The sequence below is a fragment of the Vulpes lagopus genome, chromosome 2 (genome assembly GCF_018345385.1).
Source record: "Vulpes lagopus strain Blue_001 chromosome 2, ASM1834538v1, whole genome shotgun sequence".
Taxonomy (NCBI): domain Eukaryota; kingdom Metazoa; phylum Chordata; class Mammalia; order Carnivora; family Canidae; genus Vulpes; species Vulpes lagopus.
Window position 1 is genome coordinate 975608 of NC_054825.1, and position 14382 is coordinate 989989.

Here is a 14382-nt window from a genome sequence, read left to right on the forward strand (position 1 = left end):
CCGCCCCGGCCCCGCCCCCGAGCTGGCCCCGCCCCGCTCGCCCCGCCCCGGCCCCGCCCCCGCGCACGGCAGTCGGCGGAGCCGGCCCCGCCGCAGGAGCCGCCAGCCCGGGCCGGGCGCTCGGGGCACCGCCGGCCGCTCCCGCTCCCGCTGCCGCTGCGGCTCCGGCTCCGGCTCCCGCTCCCGCTCCCGCTCCCGCTGCCGCCCGCGGGCGGGCCATGTCTCGGCCCCGGCAGCCGCGCGCACCCAGGCCCGGCGATGAGGAGCGGCGCGGAGCGCAGGGGCAGCAGCGCCTTGGCGCCCCCCGGCTCGCCGCCCCCCGGCCGCGCGCGCCCCTCCGGCCCCGACGCGCCCCCCGCGCCGCCGCCGCCCGCCACCGGCCAGCCCCGGGCCCGGGACGCGGGCGATGTCCGCGCGCAGCCGCGCCCCCTGTTCCCGTGGAGCAAGTGGAAGAAGAGGATGGGCTCGTCCATGTCGGCGGCCACGGCGCGGAGGCCGGTGTTTGACGACAAGGAGGACGGTGAGCGCGGCCGCTGGGGGCGGGACGGGCGCGGGCCCTGGGCTTGCCCGCGTGGGGACAGGGCGGGGGGGGGCGTCCCGGGCCCGGTTTCCCGGGAAACTCGCGGAGGGAGCCCGAGGTGCCCACGCGCCTGCCGGGCTCCCGCCTGCGCCCCCGTGTCCAGGGGGCAGGTGGGGAGGGGGCGCGGCCGCCCTGGCCAGGGCTGCAGGTTCTCCTTTTCCTTTTAGGGGCGATGTGCAGGCTCCGTGGACTCTGCACCTGTGCGTGCGCCCTGGCGAAGGAAGATGCCCGCCCCACAGGTGGCGGGGGCCAGGCCCTGGGAGCTCTGGGTCGGGCCTGCCCGGTGGCCGGGTGGCCAGGTGGCCCGGTGGCCGGCGCCGCGGGCCCAACCTTTGCGTTCAGATGTGCAGCAGAGGTGGCTTTGCCTTTGTGCCAAGACCTGCCCTCTGGGGACCCCCTTGGAGGGTTTCCCCTCAGGTCCTCTTGCAGGTGACGCTGCTGGTCCGGGGGACCCGTATCTCCTGAGTGGCCATGCGGAGGCAGGTGCGCTGGGGAAACAGGTGATAGGCCACCTCTGACTCGGCGCCGACCTGTGGGGAAGGTGCGCCTCTGGGCACCGTGGTACAGTCACGGCTCTTTTCTACAGATGTCATGCGGATAATTTAAATGGTACGAGGATGACACATTTGATGTTTTTTTGACATTTTCTTAAAATAGTCGAAATATGCATTTTGCATTTTGTAGGCAGCCTGCAGAGGTAGGATGGGTCTTTTATAATTTTAGAGCACAGCTCAGCACAAGAGCCCAAGCTATTTATTCTGATAAATAATTTAAGCATTAGAGGAAATTACCGGAGTACGACCTCAGGCCAGTGGGGATGAATGTGCAGGCCGCGTGCAGGCGGTCACCAGGGCGATGGAGAGGCCGCTGTGGCTGCAGGGCGGGGGGTGCTGGCTCCGCAGAGCCTGGCCTGAGCATGGCCACGGCCAGCGGGCGGCGGGGGGGGGGTGGGGGCACGGGTGCTGGACTCGCCGAGGTGCCTCCCCGGCTGCCACATCGGCACGGCGTGTTCCCGGTCTGCCCGTCATCGTGTTCCGCACTCTGGGGCCGCGGAAGTCACTGCTGTGAACGTTCCCCTATGTTCCACACTTTTGTTTTTGACGTGGATATTCCGAGCAGCGACAGTGCAGGGTGAATCAGGAGCCGGTCAGGAAGCAGATTGACGTCTCGCTCCTCCGGCTGCGGGATGAGAGAATGTCTGAGAGGCGCGTGTGGGTTCGGCGCTGGCCGGTGTAGCCGAGAGCTGGCCGCCCTGTTCGTGCCTTCGCCTTGGGCTCCCCGAGGCGGAGGACGCGGAAGGAGAGAGACTGCTGTCGCCCCAGGGCCGCCTTGAGCGCTTTCGCGGAGGGTTCTTCTGTGTGCTCACAGTATGTCACGTCTCAGATTTCAAGGATCATTAAAAAGGCAAAAAGAGCACAGGATCTGTTTCCGCTGCTCACGGTCTGATTTGAGGATCCTCTCAGTCACCCCTTTACCTGCCCGGAGGAGGCCGCCGCCACTGGAGCAGCTGCTGCGGGCGGGTGGGAGGTGGCTGCCTTGGCTACAGGTGCTTGCTCCTTAGGACACGTGACTGTCGGGGACAGGCTCATCACTCGGCACAGCGGCCACGTCCCCGGATCGCACGCACCTCGGGACTTACCTGGGCTTTGTTTGGTGAGATTGGGAGGCTGAGCCTGGCCTGGGCTCTGCCGCCCCCGGTTACCTGTGTCTCGCGTTTGCGCGGCATCGCCGGGGCACGTACAGCTCAGGCGTCAGGGCACACGCTCGCGGAGAGGGCCGCAGGTGTATCTAGAGGTGAGGACTGGGGTTCGGAAGGGAGGGGGGTCAGGGGGCGGGCCATGGCTCCTGAACCCCCGCGCTCTCCCAGGCCGGGGTGCGAAGTCCTCGCCCCTCCAGACAGGGCTCGCCTTACTTTGTCGGCCCCGCTGCCAGGCGGGCTTGAAGAGGCGGCGGTGTTGTGCTGCAGACGTGCATTTACTGTGACTGCACGGTTGCCATGGCGACGGAAGTCCTTCGGATGGATTTTTTGGATTAAAACTCCCAATTAATGTATCAAGTTTGGTATGCAGAGAGCAGGGAAAAAGGGAAATGGGGGCACTTTAACGCAGTGCCAGGTAAATCCCTGTGGTTGTGATGTCAAAGAGATGTCCCGGTCCCCGCCAGTCCCCGCCGGTCCCGCGGAGTGGAGTCTACAGCCCCCGGGCTGGCGCGGCAGGTGCCGGGCGCATGTCCAAGTTCTCGGTGCCTCTGCCTCACGCAGGAGCTGGGGCACCTTTCCCTCCCCCCCGCCAGCCCCGCGCCTCTGCCACGCGACCCCTCGCTGGGGACTTCAGGGGCTGAACCCGCCAGGGCACCCCAGGGCACCTGCCTTTCCTGAGGCCCTGCCCCAGAGCTGCGCCAGTGCGGCTTGGCAACCCCGCATGCGGTGAGGTTGCCGAGGGGGCTCCGGTGCCGCCTGCGGAGCAGGTGCGTGACCGGGGGGAGAGGGAGGGCCTCTCCTCCACAGTCGTGGCCAGCGCCCGAGCCCCATGTGACAGCAGCTTACTAGCGGGGAGTCACTAACCGGATGCATGTTTGCTCCCCGCAGAGCAGCCTGGGAGGGAGGGAGCCCTTGAAGGCAGAGGACGCCGGCCCCGGCCAGGTGGGGGTGGGGGTGGGGGGCGCGCCAGGGCAGGAGGCCGCCAGATGCTCAAGTCACCCTCCTTGGAACTTAAAAAAAGCCTTTGTCTTTTTCTGATTATGGAAGCATCAAAATATATAAATGCATGTGCTTTCCTGTTTTTCTTGAAATTGTCCTAAATAGAAGAATCCCGACGCACGTAGGTTCAGCACCGAGGCTCTGCACAGTGAACGGCGCTGCGCCTCTCCCGCAGCCTGGTTCTAGGAATGTTCTCACACTTCCAGCGCCAGAGAAACACTGTCTTTTCCCTTCACGCAGAAATGGGATCGCGATCCATATATGGTTTGGTCGTAACCTGCTCTCTTGCTCAGCGGGGTGTCGCCCACGTGAGGGATCTACAGCAGCGTGTGGGCGCCTCACGGCCGGGCGCAGTCCTCCAGCCTGGCTGGGCGCTGGCCTCCCCGGCGCCTGGTCCCCGCCCCCTGGAAGTTGCCGTGGCAGCGCGGCACCCGGCCGGTCAGGCCCTGCTGGGGCTCCCACGGGCGGCGGGCGGGTCGCTGCCCTTCGCCGCCTCTGCGCATGTACCCTGTTCCCGTCACGTCATCTCCCACTATAGGACGCCGCGCTGTCTGCCTCCCTTCAGTATCACAAGCGGCCTGGCAGTGGGCATGTCCGCGTGTCCACGTTCCCGCACTGGGGAACGAGCTTGCCGCCCCAGGGCTGTGTCCCCGTCATCTGACCCTTCGTTCGGCTTCCGCAGGAGCCGTCATCTGAGAGCCCGCCGCTGCCCTGGGCGCTGCTTCCAAGGCGGCCACCAAGGATGTGGCTGCTGAGTGCAGGGTGACCGGACCGATGGGGCAGCAGACGGGGAGGGGCCGGGGAGGGGCAGCAGGGCTGAGACGTCCACGGAGCCTCCTGGACGGGCGGCCAGCCATCGCTTGCTCTGGGCATGCTCAGAAGTCCTCTTGCCCCAAATCCTCACCAACCCTGGCTGCTAGTGGGGTTTTAAGTGATTTTTTTTTTTTGAGATTTTATTTATTTATTCATGAAAGACACACAGAGAGAGAGAGAGAGAGAGAGAGGCAGAGACAAAGGGAGAAGCAGGCTCCATGCAGGGAGCCCAATGCAGGACTCGATCCCAGGACCCGGGGTCATGACCTGAGCCAAAGGCAGGCACTAAACTGCCGAGCCGGCCGGCTGCCAATGTTTTAAGTTTTTGTAAGTTTTTGATGTATTAACGCGTTGAGCTCGTCTGCTTGCTGGTGGGATTGGTCACCTGTGTGCTTTCGGCGCTGGGGGCGTCCGTGTCCTGTGAATTGGTGGCAGCTCCCGAGCCCGGGCTCCTGCCGGGACCGTGGCTGCCGTGTCTTGGGCCGTCCCTGCCCACAAGGCCTTACCCTTGCACGGCCCCCTACATGCGCCTGTGCCATTTACCTTGCAGCACCTCTACGGGCGGGTTTTTTTTGTGTGTGTGGTTTTTTTTTGGTACGGATGTGTTTAATTTTTCTGTGGCCGGATCCATCAATAGCTTCCTTTCTGGCAGTTTCTGGCTTTGGTGTCGCGTTACTACCGTTGACGAACGTGCGTCGGGGCTTCCTTAGGTGTGGACGTGGAAGCTTCCAGTCGGTCGGGAGTGCCGTGTGACGCGGCCGTGAGGTCTCCCCATGGGGCCCTCTGCTTTCTGAAGTCGAGCGCCCTGGGGCTGTTTCTAAGTTTAAACCGTCCTTTGTCGCGTGCTGGCTGTGAGCGGCATCTCCGCGCCGTACTCCGCGCCGCTTAGCGCTCGGTGCAGCAGGGCTCGTCCTGGAGCGGCCGCGCCGCCGAGACCCTGGCGGGTTCCCAGAGCTGTCGGGTTGCGCTCGGCGTGGGCTTTCTCGTGCTCGCTCATGTCACCCGTCCCTTCACGGAGCTTGTGCCCTACTTTTCATCCGCATCCTGAGAGCTCGTGGGGCGGAGGAGAGCAGCTGGGTGCACACGGGGCTGGCCCGACACTGCTATGAGGCCGTAGTTTGGGGGTCAGGCCCCTGTTTGTGTGGAGCCTGTTTCCAGGGGCACGGCCTGGAGCGTCAGGAGTGGCGCGGGGCGGGGCGGCGGGCTGACCGGGGTTCCCACCCCTCCCTGCGCGCAGGCCTCCCTTGCTGGCTGCAGACCCCGGGGCCCTACCGGCCGGTGGAACCGCGCCGAGTCCCGTGAGGTGGGTGTTTGGGTTCAGGTTGGGCAGGAGGGCACGCAGGCCCCTTGGGAAGCCCCCTTGCACGTCCGTTCCTGGGCTTCGGGGCTCCCGGGCCGCACCCCAGCTTCCCCGAGGGCCTGTGGGCAGCCACGAGCTCGCTCGCTGTGTTTCTCCCCGCGTGGCTCACAAGGCTGGTCCTAGAATGGACTTGGGACCTACTGTCACGTCAGCTCTGCCTGCCTATCCATCTGGTTGTGTGTTTTAAAGTGCTAAAAATAAGCCGATTTTCTTTTAAAAATTTAACCACCCAGCTCTCCAGCCGAGAAGTAACGTGGGAATGCGACGGGCGTGTTTGCTCGGGCTTCTCCCTGGGGGTGGCGGTCCCAGGGGGGCGAAGCATGGAGAGCGCTGACTGTGCCCAGGGCCAGGGCAGCCCGAGCGGGGTCCCCGCCCCCCCCCCCCCCCCCCGTGAGCCCGGGACTGCAGATTCCCACCCCGCGGGTCTGCGTGGGGCCCAGGAGCCTGCAGCTCCCACCAGCTCCCCCGCGACGCTGCTGCGCCCGAGCTTGGATCCACTCTGGGTGGGGAGGGCTGAGCAGGTGTGCGGCAGGGTTGGCGGTGGAGGCCGGGAGCCCCGAGGCTCGGGTGGAGACCCCACGCTGCTTCCCCTCTAGGGTCATGCTGGCTCTCACCGTGAAGCCGCCGGGGAGGGCTGGCCCCGTGGCTCGGGTGCTCGTATTTCCACGTCACTCCTCCCAGGGACGGCCTGTTACACACGGAACCGCACGTTTCCACGGCCTCCCTTTATTGTGCGTGGGGACTTGGCATCGTTCCTCTGACCCCTTCCCAGGGCTGCTGGTGCGAATGCCGCCAGCTGGGGCGTGTTGATGCTCCCTCCCAGAGCTGGCTGCCGGGAGCCACTTGGCTTCCCACCTGGGTGCGTGGGGAGCATGGCGGGTGGGGCCCCACGCCCGCAGCCTCCGGGGGCGGATGGTGCTGTCTGCCCTCCTGGGGACCCGGGCAGCCGCTCTGGCCCCCTTTAAGCCACTTGGTTCCTGTTTCAAGGGCTGGTACCCAGGTCCCCGTCCGCGGGAAGCCTTGGGCAGCACCGGCCCAGCTGGCACTTTCCCCTGCCTGGCGGACACATGCGCAGCCCAGGCCTCCCCAAACCTGCCCACTCCACGGCCGCGGGTGTCGCCCTTCCTGCTGGCGGCTGTGCCCACGAGCGCTCAGCCCTCCCTGCCCCTGCCCCCCTGTCTCCCCATCCCTGCCCCGTTCCTGCTCCCTCTCCCTGCCCCATCCCTGCCCCGTCCCTGTCCCGTCCCTGCCCCGTCCATGACTGTCCCTGCCCCGTCCCTGCTCCCCATCCCTGTCCCACCCCTGCCCCATCCTTGCTCCCTGTCCCCGCCCCATCCCTGCCCTGTCTCCGCCCTGTCCCTGCCCCATCCCTGCTCCCCGTCCCCATCCCGCCCCTGCCCCATCCACTGGGTGGGATCACTGTCCCCGCAGAGCTCCTCGCGCGGCCTGCCCACCGGGCTGTGAGCTGGCCGTGCGCCCGCAGGACGTGCTGGGCTACTTTTCTCGTCTCCGAACACCGGCTGGATCCAGACGCTGAATGATTTTAATGATCAGGATTTGAGACAATTTGGAAGAAGCTGTAATTAATAAAATTATTGTTATTTTTAAAATCTGGGATGCCTGCTTCATCAAAAAAAAAAAAAGTTTCTTTCACTGACCTACAATCTATTATTTTAAAAACCAAGGCGAGGACCGCGTGGCCGAGGGCGGAGAGCAGCCTGGGGCTCGTCCCGCGTGGCTCCGCTAGCGGCGACGGGGGCCACCTCTCTGTCCCCGCTGCCCCCCCGCGGTATGACACGGACGGTCCCCAGCTCGACGGCTCAGGCGCAGGCCCGTGTCGCCCCTGTGAGAACCCTGTGCGTGTTATTTAGGTTCCGAACAAGGAGATGGTGTGGGTGGGAGTCAGTGTCGCCCCCAATTTATTAAAAATAGGAGCTGAGTACATTCACTTTCTCACAGCGATTTTGAAAGTTGACTTCAGAAAGGTCTCTGCTTTCAGAATTCACATCATGACTCCTCGTGCTTTGTATGCAGAAGGCACAACTTGTGGCAAAAGCAAGAAATAGGCGACTTTGTCATTTCTTTGTGAGCGTCAGGCAGGGTGCGGACGCGCGCGGCCTTCTCCAGGGCGACCCCGCGGGGCAAGGAGGGGGCTGCTGCGTGCTTGGTGCATCGGGCCCCCCCCCCGGCACCCGCTGGCCACTGTCCTTCCCCGGGGCCCGGGCCGGGTCTCCGCACCCGTTTACTGCTGGGGACAAGCTGCCCTGCAACCTGGTGACGCGGCGACACCTGTTCTCGTTATTTGTCATGACTGGTCAGGGCCACCGGGGCCGGGCCGGGTCCCCCCGCCACTCCTGCCGATGCGGGGCCTGGTTCGCAGCTGGAACGCAGGCAGGTCACGTCCTGGGGTGTCGGGTCTTGGGCCCGTCGCTATTTGTTACCTTCCTGTCGCCTGTTACCTAACACATCGCCTCAAAACTTGGCGGCTCAGAGCGGTCCCCTCGGCTCCGTTTCTGCGGCCGGCGGGTGGGGAGTGGCCCTTCCTGTGCACGTGGCTCGGGGCCCCGTGGGGTTGCCGTGCAGCTGTCGCCGTGGCTGTGCCGCCCGCAGCTCGGGGGGCTGCTCCCCACACGTGGGCTTCCCCTGGGGCCGCTCACGTGGCTGTGCACCAGGCCACTGGCCTCTCCAGGAGGAAGCCGCAGTGCTGTCCGGGACACAGGTTGGCGGCCACAGCCTGTCGCCTCCCCCTTATGCTGTTGGGCCCACGTCGCTGTGTCCCGCCCACCCTCAGGGCGTATCCTAAACCACCACTTGCCCTCCGTGGTCTCAGGGCTTCTCCGTGTCCACTGGTCACGGGCGAGCAGGCCGTCCTCCCCACACTGGGCGCGCTGAGGCTGAGGCTGGTGCACGGGGTTGGCGGGGACGGGCACCGTGTCGCTTCCGCCGCACTCTGGGGTCCGGCTCTGGTCCAGGAGGGGGGTGCACGGGGCCAAGGCTCTGCACCTGGGGCGGCCGGGTGGGGGGGCTGCCAGAGAGCTGGACGGGGTGGGAGGGGGAGCAAGGGGGGGGGCTGGGGGTTGGGGATGAGCGGAAGCCCCGGCCCGGCTGTGTCACCCGTCTTCCCAGCGTTGGGCGAGTTCCCTCTTGGCCGCGTGAGGACCCGGCACCTCCCAGCACCTGTGGCTGCTGATTCGAGCCCCCGGGGACCCTGGGACATGCTGAGCTCAGTCCGGGCCTCCGAGGGGAGGTGCTGTGAGCCCGAGACCCAGGAGGCCGTGCACCTGCCGCTCCCTGGGTCCCCACCCGCTCACAGGTGCTCCCCCGGGAAGGTGGCCGTGGCCTGGCTTCAGAGTCCCCTTTGCTGCCCCGGGGACCTGCCTGTGGCCCCACAGGGTCACGTTTGTCCTTTGGCGTCTCCTTCTCTTCAAGAATCAAGGTCCCCTTGTGTTCCTGACGTCATAGTTGAGCTCCGCGGGCAGCAAGGATCTGCAAAGTCAGCGCGTGACGGGGACAGTGGGGCGCAGGGACCCGGGGAGGAAGGCAGCCGCCGAGCAGGGCCCGTCCCCACATGTGTGCCCGGCGCGGGCCTGGGCTGGGGGCCATGTGGCCGCGTGTGCCGGGGGGAACCCTGGGCCTCCTGCCTGTCCTGCCAAGTGCTTCGGGCGGCGAGCGGAGCCGAGGGGGTGCTTGCGGGCACAGGGGGGGCTGTGAGGGCTTATGGGGCACGTCGACGGAGACCCCGGACCACCAGGGGCGCGTTTCTTGGGCCTGGGAGTCGGTCAGTGGAACCCCCCGTTAGTGGCACCGTGACAGCCTTTGCCCGGAGCCCACGGCGGTTAGAGTGTGTGGAGGTCAGGCCCAGTCCATGAGGCGCCCCCGGCGGCAGGTTGGCACGACACTGAGCTAGACGCTGTGGGGACGGGGACAAGCCCGAGAGGGGACCCTGTCCCCGTGGCCTCCCCGCCGCTCCCCACCTGCCCCCCCGACCCAGCTCCTTCCCGGGCCCCGGTGCGCGGGGGACGCGTTCGTGATCGGGCGCGATGATTAACGGCCTCCCCGTCACCCTCAGACGTGTCCTGCTTTGGGTGACGGATTACGAGGCTGCTCATCTAGCGCCAGACACACCGCCAGGATGATCCTTTTTTTTTTTTTTAACTTTATAGCTTTTTATTATATAACCAAAAGTGACAAGAAAAAATATGAGGAAATCCAGCGTCTTATGTAACCTCAGCCCGGATACCACAGCCTCGAGCGTTCCTCGTGCCGCCCCCCCGGCCCCCGTCCACGCTCCGTGCACACAAAGCACGTATGACTCTTTAGAAACTTTTTCCTTGATCTTTTAGATTTACAGCAAAGCCGGGAAGGCAGCGCAGCGAGTCCTCACGCCTTGTTTCCGTGCACGTCGAAGTCGGCGCGGCGTGTATGTGGGGAGCCCTCAGGGACGTGACCCCGTCCTGGCCGGGGCCGTCTGGGGACACGGATGTGCAGAACGGGTGTGTGCGGTGTGCACGCGTGTGCGGGTGTCCGTGTGCACGTGCGTGCGTGTCGGGGGAGGTATCTAGGGGCGCAGACTCGCACAGCCGAGGAGGCCCGGCGGGCGCGTGGGCTGCGGGCCTGGGAACCCGCGAGGCGATGCGCAGTCCCGGGCCTAGGGCAGGACCCGAGCTGCGCCGACCCGGGCGGCGAGGCAGGAACAAGGGGAGAAGCCCCCCTTCGTCCGTTAGGGCCCCGCTGGCTGCGCACCTGCTGCGGCGAGTCCACGGATCCCAGCGCCCACGCCACCCGGAAGCACCCCAGGCAGGGCAGGACGGCGTGGTCGGGCACCCTGGGCAGTCACGCTGACCCGGGGATTGAGGGCTGAGTACCCCGGGGCCACGGTCCAGTCCGGCTTCCTGGGTCCTCACGCACCGTGTCCGGCCACGGGCTCGCTCCTGGCGGTCCTCAGCCGCTCCCTATGTGGTGACCCGACGTTTGGGCGAGGACGGGCCGGACAGGTGCTTCGTAGGATTTGCGTGCGGTCTCCGCGTGGATACACGGGGATGGCCATGGGCTGGCGCCCTCGGGTCCTGCCCTCGGCCGGGGCATGTCTGCTGCCTGCAGGTGCTGACCCTGCCCCCCGGCTGAGCCCGCGCCGCAGGGGCCTCCACGGCCGGGGGACCGCGCTGTCCCCTCCACGCTGACCTATGGGGAGGAGCCTGCACTTCCAGGTGGGCATCCTGCTCCACGCCCTTGAGGGAGGCGGCGTGTGCGTGATCGGGGACGCTGCACGGGTCCGTGTCTCCTGCCCCTTGGCACGGTGCTTGTTCTGTGCTTCGGGCCATAAGCCAACGTGGCCTCGTCCCTGTGTCTCCTGTGAGCCCAGCAGTGGCTCCTGCGTCCTGGGCACGTGCTGAGGCTGTGCTTTGTCCCCGCAGCCCTGGGTCAGCCAGCCGTCCTGGGAGCTCCTGTCGGGGAGGGAGCCGGGTCCCCAGGCCCGGGTGCGTGTTCCCGGGAAGCCCAGGCTGACCTCACAACGGTCCCGTCGCCCCCCCGCAGGGCACCTGGTCGGCACGCCGCAGGCAGAAGGCGTGTGATGTGACGTGGAAACTGCTCGGGGCCTCTGGGGGCCGCACACGGCCGGGCCTGGCGCTCGCGTGTCGCACGTACATGAGTCCGCAGAGCACTGGTGTCGGACGAGGCCCCGTGGCCATGATGGCTCGAGACGAGAACGAGATCCCTCTGTGATCCACCCGAACGTGACGAGGTCGTGAGCGTGGTCCAAGCCCTCGGGTCAGGCGTCCCTGCCCTGGCTGCTGCTCCGCCAGCCACGCTCCCGCCCGCCCCGGCCGTCTGGAGGCGCTGCCACGACGCCCCCTCGCGAAGCCGCCCGCGCGGCCCGAACCTGCCTCCCCGTCCGTCCCCTGGGGCGCCTGCTGCTGCGATGCCCCGGTGACCCCCGCGGAGCAGGAATCCATGCACCCGGCGCCGTCAGCCTTTCGCCGGAGCTGGGGCTCTTTGGTGGGGGCGCCGACGCCTGCGGCCCGGGTGCGGATCCCAGGTGTGGGCCCACAAAGCGTGTGCAGCCCTGCGGCCTGCCCCGGGGCATCTTGGGGGCCGCTGAGCCCGGGCCGTGGCCTGTGCTTAGGTCACGTTCGCAGCTGTTGGCTGGTTGGGCCGCAAGCTCGTTCCGGAGGGTGGACGGGGCCGGGCACGGGGCTGAGTCCCAGGGGCACGGGGTGCCAGCGTCCCTAGGGCCTGCCGCGTGTGCCCGCCGAGTGGCAACAGGCTCTACTTGTCCCTGCTGCTCTGCTCCCCTCATCCCACGAGACTCCTCGAGACCCCGTTGTCCTTGCGGGTGTCCAGCCCCCCGTGGCCCACGGCCCACGCTCCGGGGAAGGTCCCCTCCACGCGGCTGAGAGTAGTGCCCGGCCGGGCGTCCTCGTCCCTGAGCCGCAGCAGCACCCGCCCCGACCCCCCCTGGACCCCCTGCCTGAGGCTTCGGGCCGCCGCCACCGGGCCCCCGGCCGGCCCTTCTCTCCCGGCTCCGTCTCGCTACACTCACGCACCGGCCGCCTCAAATGTCATCCATATGCCGACTCCCAAATTTATATCTCCAGCCGGGACCTGCCTCCCACGTTCCAGACTTTTCTGTCCAGCCTCTGACTCGATACCACCACTCGTGTGTCTCATACACTCAAATCTGGCCCCTCCCAACTCCAGTTCTGTTGCCCCTGAGCCTCGACCCCCCCTGGGGCCGCGTGTCCTCACCCGGCCCCCAGGGTCCCCCGCTCCTGCTGCTCGGCGCCCTGCGCGGCCCTGCCTGCCCTCTGCCCCCGTCTGCTCCCGCCGGGCGGCCACCCTCCGAGCAGCGCCCTCTCTGTCCTGCCTTGCAGGCGTCCAAGCTAGCGGGATGGCTCGTCCGCTGCTCCTGGAGAGCTCGCCCCTCAGCCCCGTCAGACGAAGCGGCCCTGGCCCGGGGGTCCGGGCATGGGGGGGACCAGACACGGGGCGGGGCATGCACAGGGGGACCGGGCATGGGGGGGCCTGGGCACAGAGAGACCGGCCCCACCTCCCCAGCCGGCAGCAGCAGGGCGCGCTGGGCGGCTGGGCTCTGGCTCCTCTCCGGACGACTCTGTTCCAGCTTCTCTAGCAGGTGCTTTCTGGGCCGGGTTGTCCACGCGGTTAGGCCAAGCCGCCTGGTCACTGGGAAAAGCGGCCCCAGGAAGCTGGGTTCTAGGGCGCGTCGGGGCCAGGGCTGCGCTGCCCCGGCTGTCGGGGAGACGGACTGCTCTTGCCTTGGGGCCACGTGTGATGGATGAGTCTCGGCAGATGCAGGTGCAAGTGTCCCGAAAGCTCCTTCCCCGAATTAGGTTGGAAGTGCGTGTGGGCTGGTTATGAAACGCACGTCTGACAGGAGCCGGGAGTCCGCTGATGAGCAGGTGTGTGCCTCGTGTCCTGGGCCGGGGCCGCGTCCCTCCCAGGACCTCCCAGGTCCTGGCACCTCCTGGGGCCGTCACCGTGCTGTGGCGGCTTTGGGGCCTGCGCCGGGCGTGGCTCGGACCACAGGAGCCCTGGGATCCCATAGGCTGGGCCGCCGGCTGCTGCCCTGCGAGGGCTGGAGCCGGGCCACCGACCCCAGGCTGGCTCTGCAGCGTGGACATCCAGGCCCAGACCATTCCAGGTCTGGGGGCCAGTCCCCTGCACTGCTGTGCCCGCGGCATGCCCCCCTCCACACCCGTGACAGGTGCACAGCCAGGCTCTGCCACGTGTCCCCAGGGCTGAGAACCATGTGCTAACCCCCGGGAGCACCGAGCCACCGGGAAGTGCCACTGAGGCAAGGCCGAAGGTCTGGGGGCGCGGGTGTCGCTTCCACAGTGTCCTCAGCCTGGCAGCGTGAGTGTGTGTGAGAGCCCAGCTGGCCGGGTGACGCCTGCGCCGTCCGCGTCCGGGAGGGGCCCCCGCTGGGCACACGAGCGTGCTGGGGAGTGCGTGCCCCACTGTCCCCTCCATGTGACACCTCGTCCCTGCAAGGTGGGAGGTGCCGTGCTCGGCGTGCAGGACCCTCGGTGCAGCCTTCGTGGGCCGCTGCCCGGGCGCTGCTCGCTCCTCGTGACTTTAAGAAGCAGCTGGGCTCGAGGGCTCAGGGGCAGTTGCACGTCTGCGCAGGGGGCCTTGGATCCGAGAGACGCCCAGTCCTCGGGAGTTGGGACCACGGGGAGGGCGAGGCCCGCTGGCCTGCCGCGGCGTCTGTCTGTCCAGGCCGGGAGGTTAGGAGAGATGGTCGGGCGCCCATAGCGGACACGGAGCCCGTGCTGACTGCGTCCAGCGGCGCTGCAGGCCGAGATCCCCGGGCCGAGCGCAGGGTCGCAGGGCTGCACCAGGGGGCCGGGAAGTGAGGTTTGTGCAGCGCGGCCTAACCAAGGGGGACGGGGCTGCTGGGTCCTTGGAAGGCTGAGCCCCCTGCCCCCCGCCCAGTGGGGGACGTGCATCTTCAGACTCCGAGTGCAGAGCTGTAGAGTGACAGTGCTGCAAGCCGAGAACGCGGAGGGGACCCGGGTCACCTGGCTTCGGCCGCGTGGGGCGGTCCAGTGGAATCCAAGAAACCTTTACAAGATGATCTCAAATTCCTCTTAAAAAAAAAAAAAAAAAAGAGCAATGCTCCAGGGAACAGGAGTTTGCTCATCTGCAGGCCGAGTTAATTGAAAGGCCCCGAAGGCTCCGTTAATTACCGATGCGCCGTGTCTCAGCTTCCGACGCGGTTGCCACGGACATCACCTTAGTGAGCGGAGGACGGCAGCAGAGCGGTCCCATGAGCGCCCTCTGACCGGTGGGGCCTTGGCCCCCGGGACACCGTGCGGGACGTGGGCAGGGCCTTGGGTTGAAGCCTCGAGGGGGCTTGCGGTTCCTGGGGCCTCGTGGAAGGCAGCCTCACAGACGGCAGCGCAGCGACCC

The 14382-nt window shown here is 67.0% G+C and overlaps 1 protein-coding gene across 1 annotated transcript in view; it reads left to right on the forward strand.

Annotated features, from left to right (window-relative positions):
* Positions 1-213: 213 nt before the first annotated feature.
* STK32C (serine/threonine kinase 32C) overlaps positions 214-14382 on the forward strand; it is a 68000-nt gene continuing 53831 nt past the window's right edge. Inside the window, exon 1 of the mRNA XM_041743648.1 lies at positions 214-520. Coding sequence (XP_041599582.1) covers positions 259-520 — 262 coding nt within the window. The 5' untranslated portion in view covers positions 214-258. The remainder of the gene's footprint in view (positions 521-14382) is intronic.